Source organism: Neofelis nebulosa, chromosome 9, assembly GCF_028018385.1.
Source record: "Neofelis nebulosa isolate mNeoNeb1 chromosome 9, mNeoNeb1.pri, whole genome shotgun sequence".
Classification (NCBI taxonomy): Eukaryota; Metazoa; Chordata; class Mammalia; order Carnivora; family Felidae; genus Neofelis; species Neofelis nebulosa.
The window spans coordinates 141499914-141525400 of NC_080790.1; the positions used below are offsets into that span (position 1 = coordinate 141499914).

Sequence of the window (25487 nt, forward strand, 5' to 3'; positions counted from 1 at the left end):
CTTTGTGTGTGCCCATGGAGGAGGGACAGGTGCAGGGACGCACAGCATAAGCATGTGCACGTGGGAGGGGGCCTTAGGACACAGAGGATCCAGGGTCCCATGAGCCTCCCCAGCCACTGTAGCTCAGGGCCCAGGGCTCGTGGGCAGGAGGCTAAGTCTGGGTCTCCAAGCCGTCCATGATCGTCTGCTCCAATCCGATGGAGTGGATTGGGTGGACTCTGGGCCGGAGTCTCAGTTTCCTGGATCTGCTGCAGGTTTGAAATGTTCTGCCTCCCAGAAATGTAGGGAACAGGTTGGCAAGCACATGCCTTGCCCAACCCTAGCTTTGGCGAGACGCTGTGGGGGTCGCCCTTGCCAGGGGGCATGGCACCGTCCCAAGGGCAAGGCTGAGCACAGCTGCCCACCGGGGCCAGGTGTCCTTGGAGCCCGCTGCTCCCTGCTCTGGGTTTGGGGCAATTCATTCTCTAATCTCCCACCCCCAAATGTGGAAAGAAAGGAGAGACTTTTGCTTTAAAAATATCTTCAATAAAAGATCCTATTTTGGATGGAGAAGGAATGGAGATAAATATGAAAACATCTTTTTCATTTTTTTGATAAAATACAGTAAGGACATGTTTCCAGGTTTAAAATTAATGGAAATATAAAAAAGAAACTGGCTCCTGTTGCCTTGAGCCTAGTTCTGAGGTTCTGGGTCTGATCCGGGCGCAGACAGCTTGAATTAGAGGGTCTGTCTCCTCCTGTCACAACTGGACACACAGAGGCTCTACTGCCCACCAAAGGCATTTCTCAAGGTCCCTGGCTGCTTGGGGAGGAGGCCTAAGTGAGGCCGGTGGGTCCACCAGACCCCGTGGGAGGTCTCCCTCTCCCCACGCAGGAGCCCCGTGGGGAGCTTTTTGGGGAGAGACTGCCTGCTGTCAAGAGGCCCTCTCGCCTCCCCTCAGCAGGACCGGGGCTCCTGTCTGGGACTGCCCTCGGGTGCTGGGCCCCGCTGGTGTGCCGGACATCCGCGGACGCACACTGGTGCCGGTAACCGAGTCTGTGCCCACCAGAGGGGTCCCACGTCCGTGCCGCTGTGGTGGGCAGCCTAGGCCTCGTTGGAGGACTGGGAGCTTCCCTGGAACAGCAGGGCACGGTAGGTGGGGGAGCTGAGGAAGCGCGGGTAGGAGTCCCGGTGCATGAGGGTGTAGATCTGCAGCTGCGCATCGTCGAATGTGTGCGCCGAAGGCTCCTGCATCTTCTTGTTAATGCCTTCCCGCACTCGGGAGTCCAGGCTCACCTGTGGGACAGGATGCCACCGTCAGGGGCTCAGGAGGCGCCCACCGCCCCCGCCCCCGCCCCCAGCCCTGGTCCACGAGGCGGTGCACCTCCTTGGGGGACAGGATGGACACGTAGTCCTCATAGATGAGCCTGGCTTTCTCATCCACCACGTGCTGGTTGGCCTCGGCCTTGAGCTCCTCGCAGGCCAGCCAGAAGAGCATGTTCTCCTCGCTGTACTCGGTGCGCAGGAACTCCCGGAACACGCTTCGGCCCGCCGGGCTGTGCATCAGCTTGTCGAACGACTGCGCCCAGCTCCGCACCTCCTCCGGGCTTGGCGTGGCGCTGTGGGCATTCCCCGCCAGGCCAGGTCAGGCGCGCGCCCCCGCCCCCCCGGACACGCGCGCGCGCACGGCTGGCCACACCTACCACGCCTCGCAGCTGGGGAGGGGCTGCAGCTTGTTCTCCCGGGAGGCCCGCCACGCTCGCCGCCGCTCTTCGTTCCTAACCGCAGAGGGAAAGGTGGCGCTGGCCTCCTTGGCACACGTGGTCTTGGCGCGCGCGCGCGCGCGCACACACACACACACACACACACACACACACAGATGTGTTCCACAGGCACGTGTGGCCTGGGTGCTCTCGGTCCAGGGTGTCAGCCCCCTGCAGGTAGGGAGCCTGGCGTCTGCTCCCTTCACACCCTCCAGGGAAGGAGTGTCTGCACGGGCTGCCCTTCGCCCCTCCCTCCGGTCTCTCCCCTGGGGCCAAGGCAGTTTCACCCGTGCTGGGGAGACCTTTACCGTCTTGTAGCCTTTGGGACTTCACAGATTCCTGGTGTGCCCCTCCCTTCCTGGCCCGACCTCAGCCCCGACTCCTTTCTCCCAGAGGCCCCAGCTGATGCAGTAGGAAAGCCCCAGCCTGCAAGTGTGACTGCAGATTCTCCCCAGGGAGCCTTCTTCCCTCCCTTGGCTCCTCACTGCGCCAGCGCTGGCTCCCATATCCATGCCTCCAGCCAGATCTCTGTAGGGCCAGTGAAATGTCTAACGGACATCTCAAACCCAAACATCCAGACAGACCTGCCCTCTTCCCTTCCCCTGCCTGCTAGACCCCAAACTCTCCCTTGACCCCCGAAGCCCAATTCTCGGTGCGTCCTAATTCTTCACGCCCTCCCACCTCTGCCCTCAGGCTGCCCCTCTCCCGCCTCGGGCCGGAATTGCTCACTGGTCAGCAGATCCCCCTTTGGGTCCACGGCGCTGGCCACTCAACAGCCACAAGCTGGAAGCCTGAATAGGACCAGGCCTCTGCAAGGCGTGAAAACTCCCAAGAGCTTCTCCACACTAGAGAAGCCCGTTAGCACGGGGAGGCCCCACAGCTGCCCTCTGGCATGGCCGCTCTGGAAGCCTGTCCCTGTCATCCCTGGGCCGAGTCTCTGCCCAGTGTCCCCCCCGCCTAACAGTCTGTAGGACCTGCTTCTGTCTTGTTGTTAAGTGCCCAGGGCCAGCTTGGGCTGGATCACAGCGGCCTCCTATAAGCATGTGCTGAGTAAGCGGACAAATGAGTGCGCACACATGTGGGTCGGCCAGGTGCTTGCACATGGACACACCCTTAGGCACACACCAGGCACGAAAGTCACACGTACAGAGGGGTCGGGGCAGCGGCGACGGGTCACCAGGGCCCAACAACCCCTGTAGAGAGCTATGGGCAGCAGAGGCGTCCTGCCTTCAGGTGACCCCTCAGAACCCATCCGAGGGGCCAGCGGCGGGACCCCGGGCCTTATGTCTGCTCAGCCCACCTTCCTTGCTCAGTCCCCTCCTGTATTACCCCCCCGCCCCCACCCCCACCCCCATCCCCACGTACCAGGAACAGCCGCAACAGCAACACCAGCACAAGCAGCAGGGGTTGCGGCTGGGGGCAGCCGGGGGGGCCGCGTCATGACTGGACATCGAGGGGGGCTGGTCTGCCTCCTCTGGCCCTATGTGCTGGTGAGATGGGGGCTTCCTCAGCTCCAGGCCAGAACCCAGGGCCCCGCACACACCTCTTCCCTGACTCCCCTCGGTGGTCGCCCTCCCGGCCTCCCAGGTGTTCAAGGGTCTCCCCCGCCCCCCGATCCCACAAAGCGGGGCAGAGACAGGGGTGTAGGCGGTGCACCTGCTTCTCAGTCTCATGCGGGGTGGGCATGGGTGGGTGGTGGAGGCCGCCCCGGCTCCGTGGTGCTGGCTCCGGGACCCTCACCACAGCCTGAGAGTCTGAGAAGAGAGGTGGAGGTTCTCCCTGAGAACCTGAGACCACAGTCTCCACTGTCCCCTAGAAGGGGTCCTGAGAGTCTCTCCCTCCTTCCAGGAGCCCTGGGGGGAGCAGCCGCCCGCTTTAGACCACTCTGTTCAGGCTCCTACCTCTGCCCCCAGCCTACACCAGGGCTGTGAGCAGGGGCAGGGGCAGTGAGGGGGGGCCCCAGACGAGATCTCCACAGAAGGTTCCGGGACACCCCCATTTGCTCTGTCCCTGGGAAGCCGGAAGTCTGGGTTCCTCTTTCTTGGTTTCCGGCTCCTGGCCCCTCCCAAGGGGCTGGGGGCCCCCAAGAGTCTGGGGCTGTCAGGTTAACGCATAAGGGTAGCGGTCAGACATTCAGACCCCCTTCCTCAGCTCCCTCTGTTCTGGGTTTTCTGCAGGAGGATTGCTCCCCACTAGGAGTCCAGATTTGCCAGGTGGCCCCGGGGGGGTTCCAACATGTCTGCAGCTGACTAGGCCTCCAGCGTGAAGGATCTGACTGGGGCAGGATTTTCTGAGGGTGTGGGAATGCAGCGGGGCATGGGTGAGGAGGGCCTGGGCGCCTGTGGCTCCTTGGTCCTGGGCGCTGCCCCTGGCACCCCAACCCTAGCTGGCACCTTACCACACCCAGGGTCTCCCGGCCTCCCTTCCCCCTCCCCTGCCAGGCTGCCGAAGGCAACCGGGCCTGGTGTGCTGGTGGGGGAGGGGAGCGGGGGGGGGGGGACAGCAATGGGCTGGGCTGTCAGAGATGCGGGGTCCCTGGAGGGGGTGAGGGCCAGCCTCCATCTCGGCATCCACACCCGTGTTTCATGGGGAGGGCGCGCAGGGGGCACTGGGCGCCAAAGCCTCAAGGCAGGGTTAGGAGTCTGATCCCCCCACCCCCACCCCAGGGGAGGCCAACCATAGATCCCAGCATCCATGCCAGGGTGACCCATCAGTGCCCTTGGGGAGCAGTCTTAGATGCCTTTCCACCACTGCATTTGCCTGTGTCCTTCTTGGCCTAGGTGAGGACCCCCAGGGCCTGGGGTGCTCCCCTGCACAGCTGACAAGGGCCCCCCTGAGCCGTCCAGTCCCGCCCCCACACCCCCATCTTGGTGGCCAGGAGCCTCATGACTTGCTTTCACTTTATTTTCTCTTTTAACTACCATCCTCCCTGCTGCCCTCCTCCCTCAGCTTGTGGTCTTTTTTTCCTTGTTGGCCCATCTTGGGGTCTCCCAGGGTAGGGGGAGGCGGACGCTCTAGGGTAGGCATCACAGCAGAATCAGGTCAGGCAGCTCTGGGAACAGAGACGCTAGGACTGCATGTGAGCGGCGATCTGAGGCGGCAGTGCCCGAGGTAGGCACTGCTTAGGGCCCCCTTTCCTCCCGGGTGCGGGGATGCCGAGGCCCTGCCCTGCCCCAGAACTAGGGTAAAGTCTAGGGTCCCACAGACTCCCAGCGAGCAGATGGGGAAGCAGCAGCCCCACAGCTTGCCTTTCCCTCAGGGGTCAAGCTTCTAGGGAAGGGAAGGGAAGAAGGGAAGGGAAGGGAAGGGGTGTGGCAACTTCTGAGGTCTGGTAGCCAGGCAGAAAACTGCTCTTCCTCCTCTGCGCCCCCACCCACCGTGAGTGGGGGCAGGGCTCTGTCCCCACTCCACTCCCTAGCACCCGAAGGCTTGGCTCTGAATTGGAGGAGGGGCCCTGTCCGAGGGCGCAGGCCCACGTGCTAGGGGCTCTGAGGCTGGAGGCTGACTTTGGGGTCAATGTCTTCTCTCCTAGCTGCAGGCCTGGGCCTGGCTCCCTGCACCTTCCTGAGGCTAACTGGGGCCACCTGTTTCCCCCCCCTCTGCTCCCCCCCCCCCCCCCCCCGAGGTCACATAAGGCCTGAACTAGGGTCCCTGCCCCTCCCTCATCCTGGCATTTTGCTGGCATTTCCCAGCCCCTTAGGCTCTGGCCCCCAAGTCTGGGATGGGAGGGGCTGGACAGGCAGCAAGCCTGGCCTCTGGGGACAGAGAGGCTCCCTTGGGAGCGGCTGCTACTCTGCTCCACAGAAGGAAAAAGAACGTCCCCGAGCCCGCCCAGTCCAAAAAAAGAATAAGAAAATGTGACAATCCCAGAAAAAAATGCCATAACCTTTGGGAGGAGGGTGGACAAAGGGGCTCCATTCCCTGCTTCTGATGGTACTCAGCACCTTTCCTAGGCTACCCCCGTTCAGCTGGTGGGGGAGCCCCTGCCTGGCTCCTCCAAGGCTGGCCAGATCTTCCTAAGCCTGGTGACCCTTGCCCCCACTGCAGAGGTGGGGGCGACCCATTTCTCTTTCTCTTCCTCTCTCTGCTGGCAAGGTCTGGCCTGGTAGAGCTTGTCTCCTTCAGGGGCCCCTTCCTCCAGCCTCTGACACCCCCACCCCTACCTCAAGGAACTCGCCATGGCGCCCCACTCACCATCGACCCAAAGGCGAGGTGGGGGCGGGAGAGGCCAGGTTCCCTCTGGGCCCCACCCTGGCTGCCGAAGGGGCGTGCACTGCAGCAGCCGGGACTCAAGTCAGACGGCAGGAGGTACTCCTGCGGCGTTCTGGAGGGAGGCCGGCGCCGGGAGCCCCAGATCAGCTGGGGCCGGGGGCGCAGTGCCTCCCCTGCGCCTCGCAGGGTGAGTGGCTGCCAGATCCAAGGGGGCAGGGGTGGGGACGGACAGGGTGTCCCGCCTCGGCCCCTCCCCAACAGGCTGGGCGGGGGGCGGGAGACGCGGAAACCTGGGTTCTTCCGGCCCCCCCCCCCCCTTTGAGCAATCACTTCCCCAGGCTTTGAGCTGCAGAAAAAGGGGAACCGGTTTGCAGCGCCCCCTCCCCCACGCGCGGGGAACTGGCTCCCGTCCCGCCGCGGCCCAGGGTCCACGTGGACCCCGCGGCTGGAGTCCGTGGGGGTGCGGATCGGGGTGCCGGGTCCTGAGGCTCCCGCCCGGGACGGCCCCCGGGCCCCAGGTCGGGAGGGGCAGGGCCGCCGTCCTCGGCGCCGCGCGCGCGCACTCACCGGCCGCGCTCCCGAGCCGCTCGCGCCGCCGCCGCCGGCCCGCGCGCCCCGAGGTCCGGCCCGATAGTCGGGGAGGGGGCGCAGGGTGCAGTGCGCAGGCGCCTCGGCTGCACTTCCCCAAAGCGCGGGGCCGGGACTTCCTCGCGCGGGGAGGCGCCCGGCCCGCCCTGCCAGGCGCGCCCCGCCCCGCGCTCGGCTGGCCTTGCTCCCCACCCGCCCCCTCCCCACGTCCCGTTAGATTCGGCGGGGCTCCCAGGTGCCCACCGTCGCTGAGGGTGGCCCGTGGAGACGAGGTGCTAATGATGGGGCCTCTGGACACAGGGCGGCCTGAGCTGGCACTGCAGTAGATGGGGGTGTGGTCGTGTCCTCTACTCTGTTCAGGGGGGCCAGTCCAGCTTTGCCATTCTTGTGGGTGCCCCTGAGACTCTGGTCCAGTGCCTGGGCACAAGAGCCCTTAAGACCCTGCGGTCCTATATGCTCCTTGCCAGGCTGGAAAGGACTGTATAGTGGTTCCTCCAGGCCCAGGCCTGGCCTCCCCGCGACTATGTGCTGTGGCCTGTAAAGTGGGGTTAAGAGCTCACCGGCACAGGGTTCTAGGGGCCTTCCCAAGAAAGGGGGCGTCCTGTGCCCGGGTGCTGGTGGATACTGGCGGCATGGGTTCCTACATCTGGAGTCACCAAATGTTCCTGTCTGTGGGGCCTGAGTCTTTTCCAACCCCTCCAGTTGCCCTGAGATGTCCTCAAGCTTAAAGCCACACCCTCCCTTTTGCAACGAATGCCCTGTCCCTTCTCTTTGGCTGACTCTCCTGATATTTTATGCTCTGTTACAGCTGTCAGTTAAATTTCTTATCCTGGCATGCTTTGGGCCAGTGCCAGAGCGGCCCTGACGCTGCTCTGGAAATGGACTGCAGAGTGTCTGCGTCCCCCTGGCCTTGGACCATGTGCATCTCCTGTCCCCAGTGCAGGGACTCAGCTTGGTCAGTTCCTGATGCCCGGGTCCCGCTCACAAAATGCCTTCCAATTGCACAAGCCGATATGCACACGCTTTTCAGAACTCTTCTTCAAGATGTAAAGGGAAGTGGAGATTTTGTATGTGCTCTTCATTCGGCGATCATCTGGGTGCTCCCTGTGCGCCAGGCAGTGGCACCTAACAGTAAGTCAGATAGGCCAGCCCTGGAGCAGACAAGAAACAGACTGGCAGACTGGGTGAGAGGTGAGGAGGAGGGCTAAGGAGAGCCATACAGCCGAGGAGGGGGGTGTCCTTCAGCAAAGGACGGTGTTGGCAGGACAGCAGTGCAGGGGCCTGGGAGAGTGGGAGCCGCGCTGGAGGAGAGGGTGGCACAAGGTCAGGGAGGCGAGAGGGGCCCTGGAGGCTCGGGTGCCTCTTGACGCTGTGTGCCCAGAGGCCTCGGCCGGCATGGCCACAGAGCTATCTGGCTGACCGGCTGGCCAGGGGAGGCCAGAGGCCAGAAGCTTCTTATTTAACCTAGGTAACAGTCCTGAGAGGTAGGTCCTACAAGGACAGGTCAGCACCTGGTCAGTGTCACACAGCCACACTGATCCCACAGTGTTTGGTGTGGAGTGTCCACCCACCTCCTGAGAGATGTGTGGGGCAGCTGACCAAGTGTGGGGTCACACGCTTCTCCCTGCACTCATGCCACTCTACACCGTCTCTGCCCTCCCAGCCCTCCATACACTGTACCTCCTCTGGCCACTTGGCTGTGCACTCTTTTCCCCTTGCCCTGGCCTTTCTGGGTCTCCTGCACCTCCTCCGGTGAGCCTGTCTCAACCGAGAGTGCCCCATATTCCATGGGAGGGATCCAGATGGGCTGGGAAGGAACTGGTTCAAAGCCACGCAGCACATAATGGTGGATATAGGACTTGAACCCAGCACTCACTGTCCAGAGCATGAGCAGGATCCCAGCTCCAGGACCAACCTGATCCCTTACAGTCCCCAGGACATTGAGTCCTGGCCCACATGCTGCACTCTCCCATAGCAGAAGCCTCTTCTGGGCCCGGCAGAAATGTCCTCAGCCACTTTCCCTGGATTCCTCTGCAGAGCTAGGGCCCCTTCCCTGGTGCAGCGATCCCCCCACCTCCCCACCCCCCGCCCCGTGCCAGCTCGATGCAGAGCTACCTGTGAGGCCACCCTCTTGCTGGTCTTCTCAGGGCTTTGTGTGTCTATCTTGTGCCTCTGTCCTCTTGTGTTTGCCTGATGCAGAGTGACCATACCCTTATGGGGCACTCAGTGTGTTCACTCACAGCCCGGTGAGACCCTCCAGATCTCTATTTTAAAGATAAAGAAATGGAGACTCAGATAAGTGACGAAGTGAAATACGTGTTTACCAAGCAGAGGAAATCATCCTAGGTGATCAGCACATCCCCAAGGGACAGGATGCTTTGGTCCATATCACAAGGGGGCTTGGCCAGGGGAGTCAGGGCTGGCTGTCAGCCTCCTCGTTCGTGTCCGGGTGTAAGTGGCCACCACTCCTGGACAGAGATCTCTGTCCTCAGCCCAAGCCACCTTCTCTTCCCCTGTTTCTCCTTCCCCCTCTCTGCCTAAAGATCAGCCCCCACCCACAGCTGCCACACACAGCCCTCCCCTCCCTCCCAGAGCTACCACAGAAGCCAGCTTCCACACACAGTTCTGGGCTTGGATCAAGGCCAGGGCAGCAACAGCCTAGAATGGGTGAAGGGTCAGGTGCAGGGGGAGAAGGGCTCGCTGAGGGCTCAGAGGGCCCGCATCCCCATGAGGCTAGGTCCCCGTCCTGAGCCGGGTCAGGGAGGGGCACTGACCACCACTGAGCAGGAGTCCTTGTTGGACCCTGCTCTGACCTCTGCGGGTAAAGCATGACCCGCCCCCCCCCCCCCCCCCCCCCCAGGATCAGTTCTTTGCTGTGGGCCCACTCAGCGGGAGGCCCACTCAGACATGACCTGTCTGAAATCTTTCAGCCTCCACCTCTGGAGCCCGCTAGGGACCAGGAGGGAAGAAAAAGGAAAGGTGGCCAAGTTCCAGGCTCTACAAAGAGCTTGTGTCTGGGAGAAGAGTAAGCTCTCTAAGGGGAGACATATCCAGAAACTTGGGAGACTCTTCAGAGTCCAGAGGGTTTGCAGGAAGTGGGTTTGTCAGAATGGGACACGGGGGGAGGGGGGGTTCCTTCCCGTATGTGCGCGCGCGCGCGCGCGCGCGCGCGCGTGTGCGCAGCGTAAGGGGGATCGAGCAGAACTGAAGAGGTCATTCAGGATGGTAAGGTGGTTTTCTGTGGGGTAGTGCAGGCCTCCCTGAGGGGGTCTCCCCTTCCCCAGTCTCCGTCCTCTGGAGGACCTCCTGGGCACGGCTGGTTCCAAAGACCACCTTTGGCTTGTGCAGTCACTCTCCCTGCCCAGAAGGCCACCCTCCTCTCTGATCCCTGATGGAATGACCTCCAACCCGGGGTCCCACTTGGGCCCCACTTTCTCCCTGAGGTTGCTCTTCTTCTGGAGGTGTGACCGTTGCCCATCAGATTCTTACTCCTGTCCCCTCAGACTGGGGACTCTCACAGACTTGCAGGGCACCAGGTTGCCGGATGGGGACAGCCCCAGGGCTTGAGGGATCATCAGTGTCCTCTGCTGATCTGACGCCTGCCCACTTGCACACTTCTACTTTGTTGGAGGGGCCCCACTCTGTGTCTCCCGATGTCTGTGACATCGGACGCAGAGAAGGCGGCATCCACACCCGCCCCCCCCCCCCCCCGCCTCCCTCCCCGGGGAACCTGGAGAGAGGGGGCTTAATGACCAGGCGGCGCTTGAACCGTGAGAACTTTATGTGGAAGGGTGGGGCCGCGTCAACGTGGGAAGACGCTGCCGTCAACTTTCTCCTCCAGGATGGTCTCCACGCGCCTCCTCTGTGGGCGAGAGCGGCTGGGGCCAGGTGTGCGGGGACGCGGGCCGGGATGCACCCCCCCCCCCCCCCCGCGCTCCACCCCCTCCCGGGCTTGTGGGCACCTCTTGACGATCCAGGGGGTCCGGGATCCGCGTGGGCTTCAGCTGCGGCGGTAGGAACAGCTCCAGCCGGATGGCGGCGCGCGCGGACTTCTGCTGCCAGGTGAGGAGCGAGATCTCCTCCGCCTGCGGGTCGCGGGGCGGGGGTTCGGGTCTCCAAGCCTCCGCGATGTTTTGCCCTAGCTCCGCCCGCCGCCTCCTGCAGGGCGCCCCCCGCCCCACCCCTTTCCTCGGGGCACACGGGCTGGTGTCCCCTCCCCGCCCCGCAACCCTCTCGCCTGCGCGCCCCTTCCTTCCGGCCCCGAGCCTCACCCGCATGCGGATGTAGCGCAGCCGCAAGGCGCGGATTCGTCCCCGGGCCTCGGCTGCCTTGAGGACGCCGAGGAGCCGGTCCTGGCGCACGCCGGGCGGCTCCGGTGACTGCGTCCATGCACGCGGGTCGGGCATACGGCTCCCCAGCTCCACTGACTCGCGCGGGAAGATAGAGGCGGCCGCGCCCACGTCCTCAAGCTGGTCACCGAAGAGCAGGTGGCGGTGACGCTGCGCGGGGCTCATGGCCTCCAGCTCCTCCAGCGTCAGGGCCCACCCTGGCTTGGGGGGCTGCGCCGCGGGCGCCCCCCGGGCGCGTTCCTCAAGGGACCCCTTTCCGGTTCGCTCCCGCGGGCCCCGGAGCCCGGCCTCCTTCTCTGCTGGCGACTGCATGCTCGACCCGCTCTGCCGAGGGAAGAGTGAGTCCCACTGGCACCGGCCCGGCCCCTCCCCCCCCCCCCCCCCCCCCCCCGTGCGCTCCCAGCTCTGGCCCTTCTAGATTCCCCGCAGCTGGCCTTAGGTCCTGCGTCTGCAGACTCAGCACCTCTGCGCGGGCCTAGCACCCGTCCTCCTTACCCCTGCTGTCAACCAGACATTTCTGATCCGCTGAGTTTCAGGAAATTCCCTTCCTGCCCACCGGCTGGTTCTCTGTCCACTGAGAAAATGCGGAGACCTGGGGCCCTACCCAGGGTAGAGAACATGTTAAGCTTGGCAGGCCCTTCCCCACAATTCTGGGACCCTCAGTGTGCCCCAGTCCCCCATGTCTGTGGTTGACGGTCAGTCGGCAAACCCCCAGTCTCCCCCCACTCCCGCACTGCAACCCCGGGAGAGGGGGGGGCGGGTTGCTCTACTCGGCCTTAGTGTTAGGGGCTGGAGATGAGAGTCGGTGGGCTTCCGTTTTGCCCTGGGCAGAGGACTCATGTCCTTCTGGGAGGTGTGTATCTGTGGGAGGCCGAAAGCAACTTGGACAGTTGCTGCCCTGCACGTGTTTGGGGGGAACCCTGTCTTCCTAGCCTGTCCCCTGCTGGGTCTAGATGAAAGCAGAGCCCACGGAGGTGATAGGGCGGGGAGGGCCCATGAGAGAGGAGAGGGGAACGCCCAGGGGGCCTGGTTCAGCCCTGCAGGACTTCTTCCTTCCGAGCCCACAGCACCTCAGGCCCCGGACCCTGGGCCAGGTTCTGGCCCACTGTGGGCCGCAGGCACAGCCACACAACATGGCATTTGCCGGAGGCCATCACCCTCCCCCAACTCATTCTTGCTACATTGGTCGAGGGGCCGGCTCTTGTCCCCCATCCGTACACCCCATACTTTCCGCCTTCCGGGGTCTGAGCCTCCAACTGAGCCCTGACTCTCCTGGACTTGTTGACGCGGTTGCCTGGCAACCGGGAGTCCCGCCCTCCCCCTGCACGGCGGGGGCGGGCCTGCCCCTGGGGAGGGAGGGGCACCGGCAGAGTCAGGATCCAGGTGCTTGGAGGGCGCCCGCATCCGACGGGCGAAATCCCTGCAGCAGACCCGAGGAGGTGACCGCCAGTTTTTCCAGCCCGGGTGCCCTTTCTTTCCTTTCTGGGAGCCCCAAACGTACTCTTCTGGGAGCTGTGGTCCCAGCTTCCAGGCTGGAGAAGTCTTTGGGGAGTGGCTTTGGGGGCAGAGGGCGTAGCAATGAGACCTTCCTGTCTGATACGCGTTCTCCGCTGCTGGACCCAAAAGGGCCCTCACCGCCACTGTCGTTCACAGGGAAGGGAAACTGGGGCAGAGCTCAGGAGGACACCTACCTTCTTCCAGGTCAAGTTTGGAGTCTCAGGGGTCCCGCAAGACCAGAGCCAGGTTTTCCCGAACTCTAAATTTCTGGGTCCTGGGTCCTATATTTCTGTAATGTATTTGTTAGTGTCATCATATTTCATAACTAACTCACTTCTCAATTTATTAATTCTATAACTCATGCATGCACTCATCAGTTTATTCTAGAATTCATTAATTGAGGGGCCCCTGGGTGGCTCAGTGGGTTAAGCATCTGACTTCACTCACAGTTGGTGAGTTTGAGCCCTGCATGGGGCTCTCTGCTGTCAGCACAGAGCCCACTTCGGATCCTCAGTCCCTGCTCTCTCTCTCTCTCTCAAAAAATAAATAAAAACATTAAAAAAAAAAAAACTCTTTAGAACTCATTAATTCATGTGCTGGTGCTACATTAGGCCAAAATTGTTGCATTAAGTCCACAATTCGTTATGGTGCATGCACAACTCTCCCCTTCATTCACGGTTGTGTGCCAAGGATGATGATGCCTTTTTGGGGGTTCAGGACCTGCAGCCCTGAGGTGGGAACTGTCCTGGGGATGGGGTCTCAGCTGAGACCTGGCCTTTGTGCAGGAGGGTGTTGACGGTTCACCTTGTTTTTGGGAGCTTCCTCTGGCTTCCTGGTGAAAGGGTAAACTATGACTTTGTGCCCCTGTACATCAGAGCCTGCACCAGCCCCAAGCTCCATGGAATGACTGTCCATCCTTCTGGCCCCCAAGGCTTTGCACAAGCTGTTCCTGGGGTGCTGCCCCTTCCTGCCCAGCACGTGCCTTTGGGGTGTGGTCTGGGCCTTGGGATTCAGCACCAGCCTTGGGGCTTGTTGAAGACACAGGCCTCTGGGATCCAGAAGCAGCAACGGCTTAGGGAGTCTGACGTAGCAGGCCACTTCCTCCAGGCAGTCCTCCCGGATACCCACAGTCAGGCAGGGGCTGCCTCAGGTTCAACTCTGTGCTCCCACCCTGGTGAGTGCTGTGAGACGAGGATCTTGGCTCTCCTCTCAGCTTCCCAGGTCTGGGCCAGGAGCATTCGCAGAAGGGGAGTTACTTGCTGGCTTCTGGCAGTGGAGGGGGGTTTATGGGGCCAGTGGGAGCTGCTCTCCTGCAAGAAGGGACTTGTAACTTTCCCTCTGTTTTTGTAGGACTGAAAACCTTTGATACCCCTCCTCCCTAATCCTTGGAGGGCTTGGTGTCTACACAGCTCATATTCCTGAAAGCAGCTTCTTCGGGCTCCTCCTCTGCACGCCCTGCAGTTTCCTGGGGAGGGGGGCGGGAAGGGGGGGTGGGACGGGGATCCCCAAGTGTCTAGGGCCCAGTAGCTGTGCGAGGCCACCAGGTAGGTGTCTCCCACCTATTTCTGTGCCCAGGACTCGTCTGTTTTTCAAGGGCTGATGGGAATGCTGGGATCTAAAAGCATTTTGACTGCTGCCAAAGCCTGAGAATAAAACTCCAAAAAAAATTAAGACACTTGTGAAGTGACTACAAAATTTAACATTATATTGAAAATGTACAGGTCAATTCTTTTGTTGCCATATATAGATATTATAAAGTTAAAATCACACAAAGTAATTTATTATGATGAAACTCACAACCGATAAAATCCTTCCATTTTGGTTTTTTCTTAGGGGCACCTGGGTGGCTCAGTAGGTTAAGCATCTGACTCTTGATCTTGGCTCAGGTCATGATCTCACAGTTTGAGGGTTCGAGTCCCACACTATCAGCGTGGAGCCTGCTTGGGATCCTCTCTCTCTCTCTCTCTCTCTCTGTCCCTCCCCTGCTTGTGCTCGTGTGCACATGCACGTTCTTTCTCTTTTAAAAAAATGGATGAATAAACTAAAAAAAAAAATGTCCTTGGAGGTGTCTGGGTTGGCTCACTGGGTGGCTCAGTCTAAGCATCAGACTCTTGACTTCGGGTCAGGTCATGATCTCTGGGTTTGTGGGATTGAGCCCCGCGACAGGCTCCCCACTGAGCGTGGAACCTGTTTGAGATTCTCCTTCTCTCTCTGCTCCTTCCCTGCTTGGGTGTGCACTTTCTCAAAATAAATACATAGATAAACTTGAAAGAAAGAGTCCTTTCACTTTTAATTTAATTTTTTTTAGGATTTATTTATTTTTGAGAGAGTATAAATGGGGAAGGGGCAGAAAGGGGCAGAAGATCTGAGGCAGGCTCTGTGCTGACAGCAGTGAGCCCTGCATGGGGCTTGAACTCACAAACCTTGAGACCTGATCTGAGCCAAAGTCTGATGCTTAACCAACTGAGCCACCCAGGAACCTGGGTCTTTCACTTAAAAAAAAAAAAATTTTTTTTTTAACATTTGTTCAGTTTTGAGAACAGACAGAGACAGTGCATGAGCAGGGAAGGGGCAGAGAGAGAGACAGAATCCGAAGCAGGCTCCAGGCTCTGAGCTGTCAGCACAGAGCTCGACGCAGGGATCGAACTCACCAACCGTGAGATGGTGACCTGATCCAAAGTTGGATGCTCAACTGCTCCACCGACTGAGCCCCCCAGGTGCCCCGAGGGTCTTTCGCTTTTTAACAGCACAAATGACCTGGGAACTGAATTCCCCGAGGGCAGCTGTTCCCTGTTAAGGCTCTGGTGACTTTGCTTGGATTCCTGTGCCGCGCCCAGGGGTAGCAAAGCACCCAGAGATGGACGGAAGCAGACAGCGAGCCTGCCCGAGGCCACGAGTAGCGGCGTTTCCGGGCTGTGACTCACTGGGCAAGAGTGAGGTGCATTCGCCCCACTTTGTGGGTGGAAATCTCTCTGGGACCAGGTCCTGCCACAAATTCCCATGACTCCTGAGTGCAGCCCAGGCAGCTACAACCATAATTTGTGGACATGCGTTCTGTGCCGTCATTCACGTAAGCCGCATGCCTTGGGCTGTCCCTGGTGCCCCTGTGTGTTTTGTTTTGCCTGCATATGATGTGAGTTTGAGTTGTCCTGCTTTAAAATTTTTTTTTTAACGTTTATTTATTTTTGAGACAGAGAGAGACAGAGCATGAATGGGGGAGGGTCAGAGAGAGAGGGAGACACAGAATCTGAAACAGGCTCCAGGCTCTGAGTGGTCAGCACAGAGCCCGATGCGGGGCTTGAACTCACGGACCGCGAGATCATGACCTGAGCTGAAGTCAGACGCTTAACCGACTGAGCCACCCAGGCTCCCATGAGTTGTCCTGCTTTGATACCAATGCTGTCTCACATAACGTGTCCCCTGCTGTCCCATGTGTGACACATGTGTTCTGTGTCTTACCCTGGCTGTGCAGGGGCTATTTCCTCGGTGCTGCCAGCTCCCTTTGTGGGAGCCCTTTAGGGTCCAAGGCTGGGCCGCTGTCACACCCAGGGAGTACAGTCAGCATTCCAGCCTGACCCCCCACGGGCCAGGTGACCAAGCCTGACCTTCGGCTGAGACCATCCCTGTGAGGGGCCAGGTATCTGCTTCCAGCCGTCCTTAGCGCGGGTCCATTGGGTGCACTCTCACGGGATACCTTTCCAGACCAGCCTCGTGGCCCTCCCTTCCCCTAGTCTGTGCCGGAGCTGGGAGGCAGCTGGAGGCCATTATGAAACGAGCTCTGCGGGCCGGTGAGCAGGCAGGTGGGCGCAGGCAGCGGGGGCAGGAGGGGCTGGGATTGGCTGCTCAGACCTCGGTCAGCCCGGCTGGGGGAGGCTGCAGGAGGCCAAGCCTGGCCTCCTTGGGTTCCTGCCCCTGCTGGGCTCCCGAGGTCAGCAGGATCATACTTCAAGCTTCACCTGGAGAGTGTGGTGCTCGTGCGTGGCCCCTGGGTGTCTGAAGGCCTTGATCTGTGTGTCCGCCTGTTCTGTCCCGTCTACTCATGTGCCTTGAGTGCACGTTGGCGTGGGTTCACGTGTGTGTGGTCCGTGTGTTTGTGCCTGCGGGTGTCTGTGCATTTCTGAGCATGAGCTTATGTTTGTGTGTTCACTCGTGTGCCTGCTTGGGCATCTTTGTGTGTGTGCATGCAGGCACGTGAGCCTGTGTCCTGAGTGTCCCTGTGGGTGTGCCCCATGTCTCCACACGTGTCCCTGAGTCAGCCGCAGTGAAGATGCAGAGATAAGCCCTGGGGGACAGCTTAGGATGCTGAGTCCTGGGGCATCTGCCTGCCCTGTCCTCTCTGATTTGCCAGGTATCCTAGCGACGCTGCTGCCAGTCGCCTAGCAACCAGGTCCCCATCCTTGGAGACGGATGCTCCAAGCAGGGTCTGGGCTATGTGAGTAGAGCCTGTGCAGGAAGAATGACCCCATGATTGCAAGGCTGGTAGCTGATCTGAGAGATCTCCCACACGACATGTGACCCCAGGGCTGGGAAGGAGGCAGCCCCACTGGAGCCCTTTGGCTGCGTCGGCGTGGGGGCCCAGGCTGTGGCGGAATGATGCTCAGATGTTGCCCTGGGACCCTGCTGTGGCGAGACGCCCTTGGGGTGTCTCAAAGCTGCAGGTGGATCTGGGTTTGAACTCTGTCTCTGCTACTTCGACAGGTGACTTCACACCTCTGAGGCTTAATGCTCCTGTCTGCATGAAGGTGATGCTGATGACAATGAGCCGGTATGATGGGGACGGATGAGCTCGCGTTCATGATGGACGTGCGGGGCACACAGCAGGGACACAGGGTGCACAGTAGAGTCTAGGCGTCTTGTTGTCTACAAGGCTCTGATCCGCTTGGGGCTGGCTGGGCGGGGGCACTGTGTATCCACCTACCTACCTATTGGCCTGCTGTGCCTCAGTTCCCCCGGAGCCCAGCTGAGGGTGCTGTTCTGGGCACAGAGTGCAGACCGAGGCTGGTCTGAGCCTGTCCGAGGCAGTGTCTCTGTGTGTGACACAAGCCCCCATGTCTGTGCCCCAGTCTGTGTGTGCACCTACCTGTGTCTCCATCCCGTGTGTCCACTCTGTCTCTGTCCCGTGTCTCTGTGTCTGTCCCCCGTGCCCGTCCCCGAGTCCCCGTGCGTCCTTGTGTGTATGTCTGTGCCCCGGCTCAGTTCCTGTGTCCGTGTGTCGGAGCCCGTCTGTCATTCATCTCTAAGTGTGTGTCCTGGTCCTTTGGTCTCTCCCCATCCAGTGTGGGGCCTGGTGACCCCCGCCTTCCCTGCGGCCCCCTCCTCCACCCCGCGTGGCCCCTCCCCCTCAGGAGCAGCAGTCTCCTCCCCATCCCCCAGCTCCGCGCTAGGCTGCTGCGTCTGGTCTGGCAGCTACAGGGAAGGAGCAGCCGCCTGCCGCAGCCCTGTCCAGATCCGGCGCTGAGGGCCGTGGGATCCCAGCCCTGCTCTGCCAGCGCTGACGGTTAGCATCCCCACAGTCTTGGCTCCCACGGAGGTTGCTAAGGTAAGGCCTAAGCTGCTGGGGGCCGGGTGTGGACAGACTGCAGCTCTCAGGCAGGACTGGGGAGGGGTGGGAGGGAGCTGAGTGCTCGATCAGCCTCGGTCCTGTGCTGCAGGTGTTTCTGGGTATGTCTCTGACCCTCTTGTGCCTGTGCGTGCACGAGGTCAGCTTTGGACACCTCTGTGTGTGATGTGTGCACACGGGTGGCCGTGTGTCCATGAGTCCCTGTGGGTGGGCACATGTCCCGGAGTGTAACTACATCCACACGCCCCATGTGGGAGTCTACAAGTCTGACGAGACTTACATGCCTCTCTGCGTGTTCCCATCTGTGCATACATGTCTGCTTGCCTCCATTGTTTCTGTGTGTGGATGTATGCCTCTGCGTCTGTGGCTGCCTGTGTGTATGTGTGGGGGGTCCACGTGCCTGCTGGGCCACACACACTGTGCTCAGAGGCCTCAGCTGGGTGGGTGTTGGGTGCTGTGGTCATGTGTCCCTGTCCTCTCCTAGGTACCAGGTTGCTTTGCACGCAGGGAGGTGGCATGGAGTCCCTCTTCCCTGCCCCATTTTGGGAGGTCCTCTACGGCAGCCACCTGCAGGGCAACCTGTCCCTCCTGAGCCCCAACCACAGCCTGCTGCCCCCCAACCTGCTGCTCAATGCCAGCCACGGCGCCTTCCTGCCCCTTGGGCTCAAGGTCACCATCGTAGGGCTTTACCTGGCCGTCTGCATTGGGGGACTGCTGGGAAATTGCCTCGTCATGTATGTCATCCTAAGGTAGGCTGGGGACCTGCCAAGGTTCCCTACTGGTGAGTCCCACGTTACTGCAGAGGGGAAACTGAGGCAGGGGGCTGTTTTGGGTGGGCCTGGCAGGTGGGGGGTCCCCACTTTTCCCATTCCATTTCTGGTCATCCTGTCAGGCGGGATCAGGGTCAGGGTCAGTCCTGAGGTCCTGGATGCTCCGAGTCCTCAGGGTTGGGGCACCTGACTAGGGGGAGAGGGAGAGGAAAGGATCAGCCCTGCTCACCCCCGTCCCGATGAGGGCAGAGGGTGCATCCGTGCCCCAGACGGACTGTCACTCTGACTCCTGGCAGATAACACTCCCTGACCTGAGCTGTGGGCCAGCTTCCTGGCTGAGCCGCGGCGTGAGGCTCTCCTGGACCTCACCGTGCCCCTAAGAGGCAGCTCTCGCCAGCCGGTTCCGGGGCCCGTGCCGGGGCAGGTGCCGAAGCCCTTGCCTTCAGCTCCAGCCTCGTGTTCGCTGCTGCCGTCTGGGCTGACTCCGGCATGTTTGTGCTCAGAATGGGAAAGCCCCTGTGGCCAAGAGGGGTGGCCGGGAGTGGGGTCGGGGTCCATCGTAGGGGAACAGTGTGGGGATGGTGTGGGGCGACAGCGTGAGGACGTGCGCATGTGTGCGTGTTCACGTGTGTTCACATGCCCAAGCGTGTACACAAGGCATGCGCGCACACGAAAGGTGAATGCACACGTGCAGGAGTGCACACAAGTGTGAGCCACACACATACATGTGTGCCTGTGTACATGTATGTGTGGGAGTGGGTGCACACGAGTCAGTGTGCCATATGTGTGCGTGCACGCGTGTGTGGTTTAAAGCGGGGTAGGCATGCACAGCGTATACACACGAGTGTGTGTGTGCACATACGAAGGCATGAGTGTGTGTACATGCACGGTTAGGGTTGTCCGTGCATGTGAACAGGTCCATGTACGTGAGCGTGTGCACGTGTCAACACTGGCGTGTGCACGTATGCGAGTGTGCGCACGTATGTGTGCGAGGTGCATGGTGCACGTGCTCACACCGGGGCCAGGAAGAGCAGCTGGCTGTGCCCAGTGCTGGACCCCGCGGCACTGGACTCACACACGTGCCCCTCTGTGGCTGGAGGGTGGGTTGTGGGTGACAAGTGCAGCAACCTGGGGTGGTCTTTGTTTTCTTAAGTCTTACTTATTTTGAGAGAGAGAGAGAGAGACAGACAGAGAGGAAGAGAGAATCCCAAGCAGGCCCTGGGCTATCAGCGCAGAGCCCAACCCAGGGCTCGAACTCACAAACTGTGAGATCACGACCTGAGCCGAAGTTGGAGGCTTCACCGACTGGGCCACCCGGGCGCCCCGGGGTGGTCTTATTCACTCTTGCTGTCGTCACTTCTCTGTGTGTCTCCTCCGCACTGTGGCATCAGGACTCTCAGAGCCACATCCTGATTAGAGCAGACAGGGAAGGTTGTCTTGCCCACAGCAGTCCCCAGAGACACCGGTGTGTGGGGCCTGGTCCGAGTATTAGCACAGTGTATTCTGAGCCTGTGGACTGGGGTGGACTGCCTCTGCAGTCCCGGACCCCGGCTCCAAGTCCTGCTCTGTAAAAAAAAATTTTTTTTTAACGTGTATTCATCTTTGAGAGACAGAGAGAGACAGAGCATGAGAGGGGGAGGGGCAGAGAGGGAGGGAGACACAGAATCGGAAGCAGGCTCCGGGCTCCGAGCTGTCGGCACAGAGCCCGATGCGGGGCTCGAACTCACGAACCTCGAGATTATGACCTGAGCCGAAATCCGACACTCAACCAGCTGAGCCACCCAGGCGCCCCAAGTCCTGCTTTTTTTAAAGATACTTTATTTTTAGAGCAGTTTTAGATTCACAGCAAGATTGAGAGGAAGGTACAGTGATTGCCCATATGCCTCTGCCCCCCAACATGCATGGTCTCCCCTGTCAGCAACATCTCCGCCAGACTAGTACATTTTATAACGAGTTACAACTCAGTTTTACAATTGAACCTACGTTAACACATCATAATCACCCAAAGCCCATAGTTTACATTATGGTTCACTCTTAGTGTTGTACATCCTGTGGGTTTGGACATGTATCTACTATCATAATATTACACAGAACAGTTTCACTGCCCTAAAAATCTTCTGTGCTCTGCCTGTTCATCCCTCCACACCCCACAAACCCTGGAAACCACTGATATTTTTATTGTCTCCATAGTTTTGCCTTTTCTAGAGCGTTATGTAGCTGGGGTCATACAGCGTGTAGCCTTCTCATACTGGCTTCTTTCACTGAGGAATATGCACTTAAGTTCTTCCAGATCTTTTCATGTCTTTCTATCACTGAATCATATTCCATTTTCTGGATGGACCACGGTTTACGAATCCATCACCTGCTGAAGGGCATCTTGGTCACTTCCAAGTTTTGGCAATTGTGAATAAAACTGCTGTAAACATCTGTGTGCAGGTTTTTATGCAGATACAAGTTTTCGACAACTTTGGGTAAATATCAAGGCGTGTGATTGCTGGATCGTATGGTAAGAGTATGTTTAGTTTTGTAAGAGACCAACGAACTGTCTCCCAAAGTGGCTGCACCGTTTGGCATGCCCGCCGGCAACGAAAGAGAGCTCCCGCCGCCCCACACCCTCACCGGCGTGTGGGGTCAGTGTTCTGGAAATTGCTCGTTCTAAGAGGTGTGTAGCAGTATCTCGTTGCTGTTTTCACTGGTGAGGTGTCTGTTAAAGTCTTTGTCTGTTTTCTTGTTGTCGAGCTTTAAGCCTTCTTGTGTATTCTGGACAGCAGCCTGTATCAAATGCATCTCTGGCAAATCTTTCCTCCTGTCTGTGGCTCGTCTTCTAGTTCTCTTGATCCTCTCTGCTTTTTTGCCAGCTCTTTTCAAGGCCACTTAGATCCTCTGAGCCTAAGGGTCCTCTTGCATAGAGTGGGGATCAAAATAGCATTTTTGAAATTAAAAAATATTTTAATGTTTATTTATTTTTGAGGGAGAGAGAATGTCAGAGCATGAGCAGGGGAGGGGCGGAGAGAGAGGGAGACACAGAATCCGAAGCGGGCTCCAGGCTCTGAGATGTCAGCACAGATCCTGACGCGGGGCTCGAACTCACGGACCGTGAGATCACGACCTGAGCTGAAGTCGGCCGCTTAACTGACTGAGTCACCCAGGCGCCCCGCATCTTTGAAATTTAAATGAGATAAAATCCATGTGAGAGCTTGGCTCAGGTGTCTGCCGCTGTGGTCATTGTTGCTGTTATTTGGTCATAATTGAGGTCTGTTTGTGCTTCTTTCTAATCCTTCTCTGAGAGGCAGAACTGAACCCAGATTCCCTTATGGAAGCTTAGTTTACAGGGAACATTGGTGTTCCTGGTGACGGCAACATCTTTGGTGTTGTGCGACCACCACCACCACGATCACCACCACCTTAATTAGCACCACTGCCACAACAGTCACCATCATCACCACCATCACCAGAATTCTCTCCACCACCATCCCCACCACCATCACCACCTCCATCGCCACCATCATAACATTGATTCATTCAACAAGCATTTATTTGCTATTTATTATTTTTTGATAGTTTTTAAAGTTGATTGATCTATTCTGAAAGAGACACAGACAGTGCAAGTAGGGGAGGGGCAGAGAGAGAGGAGAGAGTCTCAAGCAGTCTCTGCACGGCCAGCGCAGGCTTGATGCGGGGCTTGAACCCACGAAGCCATGAGATCATGACCTGAGCCCAAACCAAGAGTTGGATGCTTAACCAACTGAGCCACCCAGGCACCCCTATTTATTATTTTTTAAAATATATATTTACTTTTGAGGGACAGAGAGAGAGGGAGGGAGGGAGAGAGAACGAGTGGGGGAGGGGCAGAGAGAGGGGGACAGAGGGTCCCAAACAGGCTCTGTGCTGACAGCCTGATGTGGGGCTCAGACTCGTGAACCACGAGATCGTGACCTGAGCCAGTCGGGCACTTAAGTGACTGAGCCACCTAGGTGCCCCACTCGACAGGTGTTTATTCCGTAACTATAAGGTCCCCAAGGCTGTGTCCCTTGGATACAGCCAGGTCTTGTTAGCACACCTCCCATTTCTGGTGCCGTTTCCTGTCTCTATGGCCGGACCACAACATGGACCGGAAGGCCTCTGATGTGCTTTTACAGACTCTGGAGCCCTCAGGAACCTCTGGTGTGTCTAGGGCCAACATCGTAGTCCGTGGACTGTCTTCAGGAAGACTTGGAAGGCAGGGAGGGGGACTGGTCCTTTTTCTGAAGATTCCTGTCCCCTTGCTCCCACGTGGAGTCACAGGGGTGCTCTGCTGCCTGACATCCCAGCCTTCCCAAAGCGGACCGGTTTTGGGGTCTGGAAGCCTTCTGTGTGTGCCAGAAGCACAGTTTTGTGCCCCAAGTCCCTTGTGCCGGGCCCGGGGGCCTGCCTTCCAACAGGGGTCTCGGGGCGGGTGCTCCTGGTGGCGGCAACAAGAAAGGCCCCCGGGGCCTCCGCCGCCGGGTCCAGCCAGAGGGACTGGGCCAGGTCTTCCTTCCCCCTGTGCTCTCCGCAGGCACACCAAGATGAAGACAGCCACCAACATTTACATCTTTAACCTGGCTCTGGCGGACACTTTGGTGCTGCTGACGCTGCCCTTCCAGGGCACAGATGTCCTCCTGGGCTTCTGGCCATTTGGAAATGCCCTGTGCAAGACAGTCATTGCCATCGACTATTACAACATGTTTACCAGCACCTTCACGCTGACCGCCATGAGCGTGGACCGCTATGTAGCCATCTGCCACCCCATCCGCGCTCTCGATGTCCGGACGTCCAGCAAGGCCCAGGCCGTCAACGTGGCCATCTGGGCTCTGGCGTCTGTCGTGGGTGTTCCTGTCGCCATCATGGGCTCGGCGCAGGTCGAGGACGAAGGTCAGTGGGTGGCCCCCCTCCCCCGTGCTGTCGTCCTCTGGCCCCAGAGGGCCCCGTGCCGGCTCGCTCACCCTGACCCTGTGTTTCTCCCTGCAGAGATTGAGTGTCTCGTGGAGATCCCCGCCCCACAGGACTACTGGGGCCCCGTGTTTGCCATCGGCATCTTCCTCTTCTCCTTCATCATCCCCGTGCTCATCATCTCCATCTGCTACAGCCTCATGATCCGGCGGCTGCGTGGCGTCCGCCTGCTGTCCGGCTCCCGGGAGAAGGACCGGAACTTGAGGCGCATCACGCGGCTGGTGCTGGTGGTGGTGGCGGTGTTCGTGGGCTGCTGGACACCCGTCCAGGTCTTCGTGCTGGTCCAAGGGCTGGGCGTTCAGCCGGGCAGTGAGACCGCAGTGGCCATTCTGCGTTTCTGCACAGCCCTTGGCTACATCAACAGCTGCCTCAACCCCATCCTCTATGCTTTCTTGGACGAGAATTTCAAGGCCTGCTTCCGAAAGTTCTGCTGTGCTCCTGCCCTGCGCCGGGAGATGCAGGTGTCTGACCGTGTGCGCAGCATTGCCAAGGATGTGGCCCTCGCCTGCAAGACCTCCGAGACAGTACCACGGCCCGCATGACTAGGCGTGGACCTGCCCATGGTGCCTGTCAGCCCACAGAGCCCGTCCACACCCAACACGGAGCTCACCCAGGTCACTGCTCTCTAGGCTGACGGCAACCTGAGGCCTGAGTGTCGCCGGACTCACAGACTTCACCGTGGCTTCAGAGGGCCTGGTAGCATCACGGGACAGGTCAGACTACAGCTGCCCTCCTGGTTCAGGGTGGAGAGGGGACGCGAGGACCCACCGGTGAGCGTGCGTGACCAGAGCGCACGCCAACTCTCCCACGCTCCTCGGGACCCTTCTGGCCTCTGCCCCGCCGCACCCTGTGCGCTCTTGGCGTGCACACACCTGGAGGCGTAACGGCAGCGTGCCCACCCCGTGCCCCTGTGCGGCGTGCCGTCTGCGTGGAGCGCTGCCCCGTCTCCTTGGGCTTGGAACTGACTGGAGGGCTGGCCAGGCGTCCGCGGGCAGCGGGGCTTGGAGCCGCTGGCACGGACTTGCCTGTGCCTCAGCTGCTCCCCTTCTCGTCCCCCACCTGCCTGCCTCTCAGAGGCTTTTCCCTCCAGAAGCGCCAAGAACTGTCAGCCTCAGATGTGCTGCCCGCGCGTGCGGAGGCGGCTCAGAAGGCCTGTGGGCTGCTCGATCACCTCAGGCCGCTGTTTCTTTTTTAAAATGTCTTCTTTAAAAATTGTGTTTCTCTTTTTAGAGAGAGAGAGAGGACGCAAGGCGGGGAGAGGGGCAGAGGGGGAGAAAGAGAATCCCAAGCAGGCTCAGTGCAGAGCCCGACGTGGGGCTCACTCCCACGACCCCTGGACCATGACCCGAGCTGAAATCAAGAGTCTGATGCTCAACTAACTGAGCCACCCAGGTGCCCCCACTCTGTCATTACTGAAACAGCCCTGTGTTCCTGGTCTTGGCTGCTTGGTGCTGGGGAGGGTTCTGCCATGCTCCGTCTGGGGGTCCGTGTGTCCTCCCCGGCTCTCCTGAAATCAGAGGTCAGCAGCTATGCAGCTGGCGGGACCCTGCGCCGTGTTTGGATCCTGGTGGCCGTGGAAGAGGAGTGGCAGTGGGGATGGGGTCTTCTTTGCCGCCGCCCCCCCCCCCCCCCAAGTGACTGATTCCTGCTTCATTTACAAGCCTCCCAGTGTCTGTGGGGCAGGTCTGAGCTTCCTGCTGCCAGGACTTACCCTACCTGGGGCCACATCGGGATGGCTTCACGTGCAGAGCTGGTGTAAGGGGTGGGGCTCGACAGGGCCTGCTTGAGCCAAGTGTG

At 59.7% G+C, this 25487-nt stretch overlaps 3 protein-coding genes and 1 long non-coding RNA gene across 22 annotated transcripts; 2 read left to right on the plus strand and 2 right to left on the minus strand.

Annotated features, from left to right (window-relative positions):
* Positions 1-948: 948 nt before the first annotated feature.
* Positions 949-6759, minus strand: RGS19 (regulator of G protein signaling 19). Of its 8 annotated transcripts, XM_058686313.1 has the most exons (7): positions 6523-6639; positions 5938-6067; positions 3400-3497; positions 3109-3230; positions 1684-1758; positions 1365-1599; positions 949-1276 (listed from the first exon to the last, which is right to left on the minus strand). In XM_058686313.1, exons 3-7 carry the CDS (start codon positions 3427-3429, stop codon positions 1085-1087), a joined length of 654 nt encoding a protein of 217 aa, XP_058542296.1. In that variant the 5' UTR covers positions 3430-3497; positions 5938-6067; positions 6523-6639; the 3' UTR covers positions 949-1084. The 8 variants fall into 8 exon arrangements, with proteins under 8 accessions (XP_058542296.1, XP_058542299.1, XP_058542297.1 ...); XM_058686316.1 differs by lacking the exon at positions 3400-3497 and having other exon boundaries at positions 6523-6759; XM_058686314.1 differs by lacking the exon at positions 5938-6067 and having other exon boundaries at positions 6523-6629.
* Positions 6759-24799, plus strand: OPRL1 (opioid related nociceptin receptor 1). Of its 9 annotated transcripts, XM_058686299.1 has the most exons (6): positions 14821-15459; positions 16738-16821; positions 17088-17154; positions 18434-18730; positions 23257-23612; positions 23709-24799. In XM_058686299.1, the coding sequence occupies exons 2-6, from the start codon at positions 16797-16799 to the stop codon at positions 24230-24232; spliced, it is 1269 nt and encodes a 422-aa protein (XP_058542282.1). In that variant the 5' UTR covers positions 14821-15459; positions 16738-16796; the 3' UTR covers positions 24233-24799. The 9 variants fall into 9 exon arrangements, with proteins under 9 accessions (XP_058542279.1, XP_058542285.1, XP_058542281.1 ...); XM_058686296.1 differs by lacking the exons at positions 14821-15459; positions 16738-16821 and adding an exon at positions 6759-7674; XM_058686302.1 differs by lacking the exons at positions 14821-15459; positions 16738-16821 and adding an exon at positions 6759-7674 and having other exon boundaries at positions 23257-23616; positions 23709-23826.
* LKAAEAR1 (LKAAEAR motif containing 1) lies at positions 10307-12182 on the minus strand. 4 transcript variants are annotated; one of them, XM_058686309.1, is made up of 5 exons: positions 11963-12134; positions 11388-11492; positions 10815-11216; positions 10506-10628; positions 10307-10405 (listed from the first exon to the last, which is right to left on the minus strand). In XM_058686309.1, the coding sequence occupies exons 1-5, from the start codon at positions 12062-12064 to the stop codon at positions 10346-10348; spliced, it is 792 nt and encodes a 263-aa protein (XP_058542292.1). In that variant the 5' UTR covers positions 12065-12134; the 3' UTR covers positions 10307-10345. The 4 variants fall into 4 exon arrangements, with proteins under 4 accessions (XP_058542292.1, XP_058542293.1, XP_058542294.1 ...); XM_058686310.1 differs by having other exon boundaries at positions 10307-10628; positions 12120-12182; XM_058686311.1 differs by having other exon boundaries at positions 10307-10628; positions 12111-12161.
* LOC131486121 (uncharacterized) lies at positions 10510-12750 on the plus strand. The gene is made up of 2 exons (XR_009249193.1): positions 10510-10605; positions 12546-12750. It is a non-coding gene; the product is annotated as an uncharacterized LOC131486121 (long non-coding RNA).
* Positions 24800-25487: the final 688 nt, after the last annotated feature.